This window comes from Acanthochromis polyacanthus, chromosome 18 (assembly GCF_021347895.1).
Source record: "Acanthochromis polyacanthus isolate Apoly-LR-REF ecotype Palm Island chromosome 18, KAUST_Apoly_ChrSc, whole genome shotgun sequence".
Classification (NCBI taxonomy): Eukaryota; Metazoa; Chordata; class Actinopteri; family Pomacentridae; genus Acanthochromis; species Acanthochromis polyacanthus.
Window position 1 is genome coordinate 5,148,080 of NC_067130.1, and position 10,942 is coordinate 5,159,021.

Genomic DNA, 10,942 nt, shown 5'->3' on the forward strand with positions numbered 1-10,942 from the left:
TTGATGGCTGTTGCATCATTGAAAAATCTGGATAACAGCGTGCTGTTGTACACACACCGTGGAATCACAAGACTGCTGCAGCATGCTTTGAAAAAATGCTTGTTACTTAAAACTTTGTTGTGGTCAAGCTGAAAACATTAGGATTTCAGTCATTATTATGTAAAACTGTGATTACACATACAGCAGAGGTTTTCCTGGTTTAGTGAGGTTTGACAAGTACAAAAAAGTGTGTTTTTTGACACAAATCTATGCCTTTTGCTGTCATTTCTGACCATCTGATATACAAAAATGACTTATGTAGATTAATCTTTTTAAAATTCTCAATTGTTATCATTTTGGCTCTGATGATTTACTTTGCCACTCGCTAAAACGTCTTTGGGGGGCAGCGAAAATTTCCCTATGCAGGAAAAACGCTGCGCAGTTGTATATCTGCATGTTAGCACAATGCATGTAAACCTCATTTACACTACAGGTCTACACTTCAGTGTACTGTAGGTGTACTGTAGGTATGATTTTCTATAAATGGTCAAAGGAAATAGCTGTGGACAAAAAGACAAGATAAAAAATGTTAAATTTATAAATTAGAATTTGTGGGTCACTGGATGGATACATAAGGCAAACAATTTCCATATAAAACAACAACGTGAGAGAATGTAAATATAGTAGGGCGGCTGTCAAAGTGGCTGCTGCAAATGAGGAAGTCCTCAGGAATTGCACAATAAAAGCAAACCACACCACATAAAAGACATATGATGTTGACTGAAGGCTTGAAATCATTTGTAGACCATATAGGAGAAGATGAGGCCGAGTCAACCACAACTGGCCAACGCCTAAATTTGCAAGAGTCAGCCTCAGGCCAAACCAGTATGTCTGTTTGGGTCACTGCAAAAGCATATATGAAGCATTCAACAGGAAAACAGAGGTGATGTTTTAACATGTAGCAAAAGAAACGCAAAACAAAAGGTCAAATATGGCAGTGAAAGAGAAAATACACAGCTCTAATACGGATTATAAATTCTTTTAATCTCTCTCAGGTCTCGCTTTATTGTAAAGATTCACAAATGTACCTGTTAGAAATATATTCAGAGGAAACTGCTCTGAACCGACCAGGAAATTTGTAATCGTTTTATCAAATGTGCACAAACACTCAGAGGAAGGAACAGTGATCGAATATAAATAAAATTCTAGAATAATTACAATTAAATATTTCCCTGAAACACCCACAGTTTTGCCATCAGCACATGCATCAGTGAGGAAGAGGTCAGTTTACATCACCGCATTAAATGGTCACTTATGATGTAAACAAAGAACAGCAGTAGCCTTCAATTCAATTAAAGAAAGTACTCTAGCGAATGTCATGCACACTACAGCAACTACAGAATAAGAACTTACAGTACATCATATCGTATCCACAGAGTCCACATGATTGAGCAGATTTCAAAGATGAGTGATTTGGTAAGCGCTTTGTACTGCAGGCGGTCAATGAATCACAAGCAGAAACACATCAGATAGTTGTATATTAAAACTTTTCAAAGCCATAAAATCAATATCAGTGCACTGAACATGTGAAAACAATGTAAAGTCTTATATCTGTCAAATGCAGCAAAAGGCAACAAAAATAAACTGGAGCTGCTCATAAGAAGTTGTGGAAGATACTGCTGTGCAACAGGTACACAGGTGGAGATGGTAAGGCCCAGATGGTGTGTGCCAGGCAGGAGTTGCGCACAAAGGGTACAAACAAAGTCCTCCGAATGGTTCACGTCCACCGATGGCAAAGTTGGAGGATGGCTTTTAGTAACAGAGGATTCATCTAATCCGCCTCCTGTCAGTTTAATGTCGAAGCGGCAGATCCACCGGCAGCGTCTCACTTCCGTCTCAGTGCAGTTGGGTCCTCGGACCGCAGTTATCTTCACAGTCGCCGCCTCCTTTTCTCACTCTCCTCAGTAGAAGCGTTTGCGTCGGCTCTCGTTCCAGTGGCTGTAGACCACCAGGCCGATGACGATGAGGAACACGCAGCCCAGCATGGAGAAGAGCGCGGTGAAGAAAATGGCTATTCCACTCATCCCCTCTTCAGTCTGACCCACTGAATGAGAGGATCGCAGTCAGAGGGAAACAAGGGGCAGAAAATGTGATGAAAAACAACGATCTGACAGCTGGAGTCACATAAATATACAATAAGATACGGGCATGTGTGTCTTACATCTGAGCAGCTCCATGTTGTCTACACTGGGTATAGTTATTTCCTCTTCCTCCTCCTCTTCTTCCTTTTTACTCCGCAACACCGTCAGTTGGTAGAGTTTCAGTGAAATGACATCATGGTTATCTATGAACAGAGGGCAAGAAGATATGATTATATGCAAATAAATAAATAAATAAAATTATGGAAAAATACAGCACCGAACAAGAGGGATGACAATATTTCTACATTTGTATCACGTTGTTTAGCTACATGTAAGGTCTTCCTTTTTTGAATAGTTAGACTTCTGTTCTGTCACAGCAGAGAAGCACAAAATCTCCTTATGCATCACAGGAGTGTAACTCTTCCTGTCCATGATTCTGGGAGTGTAGCTCTCCTCTCTAAAATCACCTGCACACATTCCTATTCTGCACTTTCACACATATCTTTACCATCTTATCCAACAGGTAGTCCAGATGGACCGACATGCCACTCACGATTAATTCACAGACTGTTGGAAAAGTTGATGTTTTTACTAGCCTAGCCGCACTAGACCCATGTTCTGAAGACGCAAGGGTCTAGGCACGCTCAACAGGGAGGGAGGCGGGCTAAAAGGTTGTCTATCAAATCACTCTGCAGCAATTGGGTAGGTATACAACCAATCAGCATAACGAATAGGCTGATGTAGTTCCTAGAGCGCCGGTGGATTGTGGCTATTAGCTTCCCAACCAGCGGAGCCAACTGGTATATTAAGGATTTGCCATATCCCGTCGGCATAAGTCCAAATACGTTTTTCTTCTCAATGAAACACTTCAGTGCCGTCCTTTGTTTATCTTTCAAGTTGAATTTTAGCTTCAAATCTTTAAGGGCTGTGGCCAAAGCCGAGTCGAAAGATAACTGTTTATTGTGCGCCGATTGTTTCTGTCAGAATCGTAGCGCCTCTGTCGTCACTTCGTTACGCCCGCCTTCTGACTCTACACTTCATGGTGATTGGTCCGGCCAGTTTTAGGAGAATCCAGCCTCGAGCCTTATGGAGGGTAACTAGACCCACCCTGGCAGAGAATTAAATTCGTTGTCGTGAGTTGTCTAGCGCAGCTAGGCTATGTTTTTACAGCATTTGGCTAAAATTTGGTGACTTTAAAAAGTTAACATGCCTTTCAAACCTACTGGCAGGTCTTAGGGTTCAGAGGGTTAACCACCCAGCTAGATCTGCATGACTATAAAATATCACTTATCCACTCATGATTCGCTTGAAATTGTAGAATTGTAGGTTACAAACTGCAGTGTGTAGAAGGTATTATTCTGTAGTTTGAAATCAGATTACAGTGTTAGAGAGAGGGGTATAATTTCCGGTTTCAAGTTGGTTGTTGTTTTTTGTCGTCATTTCATAAATGTTTGAGTTCATAAGGTTAATTAAAACTAATTAAAAATGCAATAAATAAGATGTTAAGAAAGGTAAATGTACACCTTTAAAAACTGATGTTTGGCTTAAAATCTAACGCTGTTTTAGAATGTTCATTTGACGTAATATGAAACAAGTCACATGACTGCAGTTAGTTTAGTTCAGGGTCACACGTGTGGGATTGTGGGTCAGATGCAATACGGCTGCAGAGGGAAAACACTAACATTGCCAGAGAGGAAAAGACAAGGCCTAAAAGACCTATAAAAGACCTAAGAACAATTCTGCACAGTCTGAGAGGCTCACACGGTAACTGTGAGTTTTATTTTGTTTCATATTTGTTGTCATGGATGGTTTAATGCAGTGTTGGCGCAAGCTAGCATACGGGACCCGTCTAAAGACAGAAAGCTGGCTTGAAAAACTTTTGGAATCCGTCTAATTCGAGACATTTTTGTGAAACTTTGTGTAAATTTGACATGCTTGTACGTTTTTATTTTTATAGTTTTCACAGTGTCGGCTGACCGAAGAGCAAATAAACGTTAAAAGACATCTGTATGATGCGTGGCCTTCTACACATCAGACCAGAGTAGTAACAAGAGGTCATGGAAAGGATAGTTCCAGTGCATCAAGACATGATTTCTGCCCAAAAAACATCCTGCACACAAAAATGATGAAAAACTGAGTGCAGTTCAGTGCTACATACTTATTCTCCGACATGCATATCCTGTTTAAAAACAAATCTCTGAATTTCTGTGACACCAGCAAAGCATCTACCAAAACTGGCTTGGCTTTTAAGTACAGAATCCCCCAAAAATAATCAGTTTATTTAAGCTACGTGTACACAACGGCTAGAAAGAAATGTCCTACTTTGTACTCCAGTTATAAATTGATGACTTGAACAAATACAGACGCGTATTAAATCAAGCACTAGCATTACGCAAAAGGACATCAATCTGTGGTGAGATCCCAGAGACGAGGCCAAAAGTAGTTATTAGTGTTTAAAGTGCAACAGTCACCCGGGAGCTGTTTACCTGAGAGATCTCCAGTGATTGCAGTAGCTCCAAAATAATAACCTTGTGGCAGCCGCACCCCGGGAATATCCAGGCAGTCCCTCCACTCATGCTGCCCGTCGATATCTATCATCACCTAATCAACAGAGGCAATCGGTTACTTTTAGAGAATCACACAGCATATTTATCTCGGCACCTTAAGTGTCCTATAACTTACTGAGCATCATGGAGAAACCACTGAACCCTTAAGTTATGCATGAAATATGTGTGTTTTGTGACTGCAGCTTATCAACATGATGCAGCCTACAGCTTCAAGACATGAATTTATATTAATTTCTATCTAAGGTTTGCAGTTATCATATGACTCAGAATACTTTGCATGACAGCTGCTTTTCCATGAGTGCCCAAGATTTTACCAACATTAGGTTTTTATTTTTATTTTTTTACTGTGCTCCAGTCATATAAAATTAATTGCTAATAATAACAGGTTAGAGAGTAGAGAACATGAGCAATCTCTGGGAAAGTCAGACACTGCTTTTACTGCAGATAACCGAAACTCGAGAACAAACGGTGTGTTCCTCACCGTGAGCCTGCGGCGGATGTATCGGATGAAGAGAAAGGTGTCGTGTTTGAGGTTTCGCACCATGGCGTTGCAGCCGCCCAGCTCAGTGGGCCGACCGTCCCGCTCGTGGTCATAGCTGACGCTGCCATTTCCCACCATGGCCAAAACGAAGGGGAAGATCCTCTTGTGGTTGCAGAAAGAAAGGAGAGAAATACGGAACAAAGCTTGATTTAAATCAGTCTCTTACCGCATGCTGTTTTAAGGCGAGACATTTGCACATTTTGCAGCACCATGCAAACTGACAAGACTTCTAATCCAAACTGTACATGGCTTTTTTTCATTAAAAACAACAAATATTGTCCCTCAGGATGTCAAAAAGAGACACATATATATTTATTAAAAAACAAATAGTGAGTTTTGTAGCAGAAATAAGCTTAATAGCATAAAAGGATGGTTTTAGTAATCGTAGATCAATTTGTGGAAATAATTCAAACTAGAACTAAGCTATAGGAGAAAAAAACAACACTGACAGAAAGAGCAATTATACTCTAGGTTGCATCAAGATGATGCTCCTCATTATTTTGAAGCTTCAAATGCAATATTCAATGTTTCACTTGTGTGTATTATCTCTTGTTTTCGCAGAATTTTATCACCATTTTGAAACTGATCTCACTCTGAGTACAACACAGCAACCATGCAGGGACAAAAACCGATGAATGTTTCCAGTCAGTGAACCATGATTAAGGCCCAGTGGAGGCTGGATTAAGAGGTTAGTCAAAGGGTTGGGGTCAAACGTTCCAAAGCATGTTTACCTGTGTGCGAGGAGTGTATCTCTTCTTCTGCGCCTGTCTCCAAGTGGTTGCACAAAAGAACACAAATACATCCCCTTTACACAAATCTGCAAAAAACACTGTGTCCATGGGTGCCACTCATCTGTTAACCCCGCTGCGTTTGCACACAATAGCTGAGATCTAAGCAGAGCTACCGCAGCATACCTCTATGTGCTTCTCCTCGTTGGGATACGTGTCCACAAAAACACCCAAGCCGGTGAAGTTGTCCATATTTCCAAATACAGGACCTGCAAATTACATACAACAATTACTTTCTCATAGATTAAGAGCTATAATTAGGTTTACATTATGTCCTATAGTGTTTACCTTTCTGCATACGCTCCTTAGTGTACCAAATGGCCATCCCGTCACCATTCAGGTTCTTCTTTCCTTGACCATGGATCTTAAAGTGCACCTGCATCTCCCAGTCCTTAAGATGACACGGCTGGAAAACACAAACAAAATATGAAGCTACTGAGGCTATAAACACTGAGAGAATGACGAGACATTCACGAATACTGGATTTGTTTGGGTCTTTAGTATGACATGACACCAATAATACCTGATAATGTGACCACCAAACCTCAAATAGTCACAACCCGGTTTCCCTTCGAACACTGTCCCCTGAATCACTTCCACTAGATCTGCCATTCGGGCTTATATCTGGTGTGGCTGAGACGACTTGCTGAGTTAGGCTCAAGGTTGAGGTCAAAGCAAGAGAAAGCTCAAATCAAAATAGAAAAAGACATCATTGTAATATCCAGGCCAGTCTAGGCATGTTGCGTGTGGTTTTAACTCAACCACGATCATGAGGTATGAGTGATTTGTTTGGGGAGGTGAGTGATCAAATCCAGCAAGTTTTCTCTCACTGACCTGAACTGCATCTAAACCCAATATAAAGTTACCAGTCTCTATCATATAGTGATTGAACATAAGCATGACTAAACCATATCTCCAAAGATGACAGTAAATGTCTACTTAGGAGTGTTATAATTACTAACACTAAATGGTAGTTTTATTATTATTCTCCCATACAGCTCTTGTTCTTAACCTTGACCTGTATAATTTATTTCCTGTATGTCAGTGAAAGCAGACGAATTATTGCAAACAGCAACAGTGTCAAGTAAAAACTAAACGCTCCCGAGAGTAACATTTATTGCAGGGTTGTTGTGTTGTGTTAACCTACATTCTGTTTATCTACACTACCAGTCCAAAGGTTTGAACACACCTTGTCATTTAATGTTCTTTCTGTTTTTCGTGACTTTGTACATTGTAGATTCTCACTGAAGGCATCAAAACTACGAACGAACACATGTGGAATTATGTGACAAACAAAAGTATGAAATAAGTCAAAACATGTTTTATATTTTAGATTCTTCAAAATAGCCACACTTTGCTTTGATTACTGCTTTACACACTCTTAGCATTCACACTTTTTTGTTTACTACATAATTCCATATGCGTTCATTCATAGTTTTGATGCCTTCAGTGAGAATCTACAATGTAAAGATTCATGAAAACAAACAAAAAAAACTACTAAATGAGACGTGTGTCCAAACTTTTGACTGGCAGTAGGTCAATCTAATAAATCTGAAACTGCACAAGTGCACAGTTTATTGAGTGTTGCTCAATGATTACAACCGTCTGAGATTTCCCAACACCCATCCCTCTTCATCGGCATTTTGTAACTGTTTGGCTCTTACTGTGAATAACAACTGTACATCAAAAACATTGGTATTTTAACTTGTTTCTACAAGTGTTTGAAATACAGCCCTAGGAAATCCCACACAGAGCTGAAATTGTCGTCAGTGAGTCAGTTAATATCTTGGTCATTTTTCAAGTTCCTCACCTGACCTGAAACCACCAATCCTAACTCAGCGCTCAGCAGGTCATCCTGGGAGACACACACCAGGAAGTTATTCACTCTTTTGGCCTGCAAAGCCCTTTCTTACCTCCACACAACTGGGCTGACAACAACAAACAAATTGCTCGAAGTGATATTTGTTCCTAACTTGTTATTGTATTTGGTTAACATGTCAAATGTCAAGTGCCTCACGGTGGAATTGAATGTTTCCTTTTGTATTACATTGCGTTAGATTGACAGCAGTATGATACCGAAAGATAAGAAATGTACATGTTGCAGGAGCTTCGACAACTGAGGAATGGAAGAAGTGACACAAGAAATACGGAAATACAGTAAGGCATGGTCAATATGTTAAAAAAACCCTCAGTGTTTCTGTGATATACTGTATACTGACATATGAAAAATACAGAGATTTTCAGCAGATGACTTGAATAACTACTTGGAAAGAAGGATTCATTCTAGAATGATTTGGGTGGATTTTGTCAAGGAGAAGGACATTCAAATTATTTTTAAAAAGCTGAAAACCTGCTTTTACCGTTGATGCTTTCTTACACGATTACTTTTTTCAAGTACTCATTGGTTTTAGATTTTTGTTGCACTTTCACTTTAAAAAAAAACAGCGCTTGAGTTTACACATTTGGCTACATTCTTGCAAATATACAAATCAGCCTTAGAATTCTTCGTCTGAACTACGACCTCAGAGGCAAACTATCTAGGAAAGTGTACCGAAACACCTCACTTGCCAAACATCTGCTTATCGACAGACACTACAATTTACTGACATTCCCTAAAAGCTTCACATGCAGGCTAGAGTTGAAACTAGCTATGTGGCTGTGCACAGAGAAGCCTCTAGTCTCCACTTAGTTCCTGTGTAATAATATGAGTTTTTTTATTGTCAATAATTGATGATTTAATTATGGGAATCAAAACTGGTGATTGTAATCAACAATTCACTTAATTATGCAGCCCTTTAGCAGACCTTACATTTCATCTTTTGTAACCAAATCTTCCCTTTTAGTGTTTCTTCTCTGTTCTACGTCATTTTCCTGTGCAAGTGGAGCCTGCAAGGTGAAAAAAGTACCCCCAAGAGCCTTTAAATCATTAAATTATATGACATTAGACAAAATTCACAGCCTGGAAGAGCCTTTCTCTCTCTGTCAAATCTAATCGCCTCGTTATTTCAGTATTCTATATTTATTTTATTTATTTGGGAAATTGTGTTTTAACAGTGGCTTTACATGCGAACGTTTTCTGTTCTCCAACACCTGCATTCCTTCTTCCGGACTATTTAAAGGATTGTTCACTCAAATGACTAATAAATGAAGTCAATGATAAAAAAAAATTAAGATATCGGGGAAATTCACAAAGACGCACTAATAACCTATAAGATATATCTCATTGAAACTGGTAGCTGAAACTGCCAACTCCGGTCCTCCCTGAAATGTTTTAGTCACAAGACATGCCATTATTTTCATTACACATGATTATAGCTGTGTAAGTCACTATGAATGCGCTTAATTCCGAAGCAGAGAGATTAAAAAATACTGGTTTAGCTAGTCTGCATTCAGCGAGTCATTACTGTGAAATGTTGGTTAAGCATAGAAAGAAAGTCAAGTCAGGTCACTGCTATTTATACAGCAACATACACTCAACAAAAATATAAAAGCAACACTTTTGTTTTTGCTCCCATTTTTTATGAGATGAACTCAAAGATCTCAAACTTTTTCCACATACACAATATCACCATTTCTCTCAAATATTGTTCACAAATCTGTCTAAATCTGTGACAGTGAGCACTTCTCCTTTGTTGAGATAATCCATCCCACCTCACAGGTGTGCCATATCAAGAAGAGAAAAATAGCTTAAATGTTGAGGATACATTGTTATTTAAGGTGTGAATTTACCTAAGTAATTTATATATGAGGGATTAAATATTACAATAAAATACAACTCTACCTGACTATAATAAATATTAAGGCTAATACCCTACATTATGATTCATTATAGAGCAAATTGTCTCACACTTTATGTTCATATTTTCCTCTGAAATAGCTCGACAAATTGTAAATATCAGGCTCAGATCTACAGACCAGTGGGATATGTCTCTGTAGCTCATGTGTGCAGGTCAGTGTGTACTCACTATGCGGCTCCATACCGCCCCCTGCCTGCTCTGCATGTCAGGTGTGAGGCGCACCTGCTCGGTGGTTACCATGGCATCCCCCATCAGCTCCCAGTGGGAGGAGCCTGAAGATCCCACACCTGAGTACACAAAAGGTGAGGTTACCGTCACCATGACAACGGCTGACACAGCACAACGATGAGCAGCTCTGCTTTGTCACCGCACAAACGAGCTGAGAGTTAGAAAAATCAGACACAAAGACTGTAATATACTGTTTTATCAATGTATGTGTTAGGATAACGGTATGGCACAAGAAAGGAAACATTTACTGACAAACCGAGTCATTTCATTAGAAAAGCAGCTGGAGAATTATTAATATGATCTAATCGCCGGATGCGTTCTTCTGGAAACATCTGTCCCTCGCCTGCCCCTCTGAACCAGCGTTACAGTAACAGATACCTTGGTAAGGCTTGGAAAGAGAAAACTCCCGCTTCAGGAACTCCTCCATTTCGTGGTCATCGTCTGCAAAACACCGGCTGATGGTAAAAATAACAAGAGCGAAAGCCCAGAATAATTTTAAAGGCATTTTCTTCCCTGCAAAAAGGAAGCTGAACTGCGGTTTGGAGTGGCTGCAATGATTGCTCCTGCTGGTGGCGGCCATGGTGGGTCAAAACTCCACCCACTGCAGCGTCACCTTCCATCCAATTGGTCCAGGGTGTTGCTTGGCTTATTGTTATTGGTCAGTTTGATTGTCAATTAGAATAAGCGCTGTTTATTGGATGGACTGTGCGGTTGTTTTAAATGAGCCAAAAAAGATTAGAATTAAATCATTCTTAATGGTCATGATATTCCATGCAGTTTCTCTACATAAGTTTTAAAACATTATTATTATTATTATTATTATTATTATTATTATTATTATTATTATTATTATTATTATTATTATTATTATTATTATTATGCGTTCTCCTACATGTTATGT

The 10,942-nt window shown here is 39.4% G+C and overlaps 1 protein-coding gene across 1 annotated transcript; it reads right to left on the reverse strand.

Annotated features, from left to right (window-relative positions):
- Positions 1-1,002: 1,002 nt before the first annotated feature.
- Positions 1,003-10,648, reverse strand: lman2la (lectin, mannose-binding 2-like a). The gene is made up of 9 exons (XM_022215596.2): positions 10,420-10,648; positions 9,982-10,100; positions 6,305-6,422; positions 6,143-6,225; positions 5,960-5,992; positions 5,169-5,330; positions 4,607-4,721; positions 2,201-2,323; positions 1,003-2,083 (listed from the first exon to the last, which is right to left on the reverse strand). The coding sequence occupies exons 1-9, from the start codon at positions 10,619-10,621 to the stop codon at positions 1,941-1,943; spliced, it is 1,098 nt and encodes a 365-aa protein (XP_022071288.1). The 5' UTR covers positions 10,622-10,648; the 3' UTR covers positions 1,003-1,940.
- Between the last annotated feature and the right edge of the window lie 294 nt (positions 10,649-10,942).

Excerpts from the sequence above, each read along its gene's own strand:
- lman2la (XM_022215596.2), bottom strand. The coding sequence starts at position 10,621 with ATGGCCGCCACCAGCAGGAGCAATCATTGCAGCCACTCCAAACCGCAG. Across the intron at positions 10,101-10,419 it reads TCTTTCCAAGCCTTACCAAG|GTGTGGGATCTTCAGGCTCC; the intron begins GTATCTGTTACT and ends TTGTGTACTCAG. Across the intron at positions 5,331-5,959 it reads GATACACTCCTCGCACACAG|AGGATCTTCCCCTTCGTTTT; the intron begins GTAAACATGCTT and ends TGCAACCACAAG.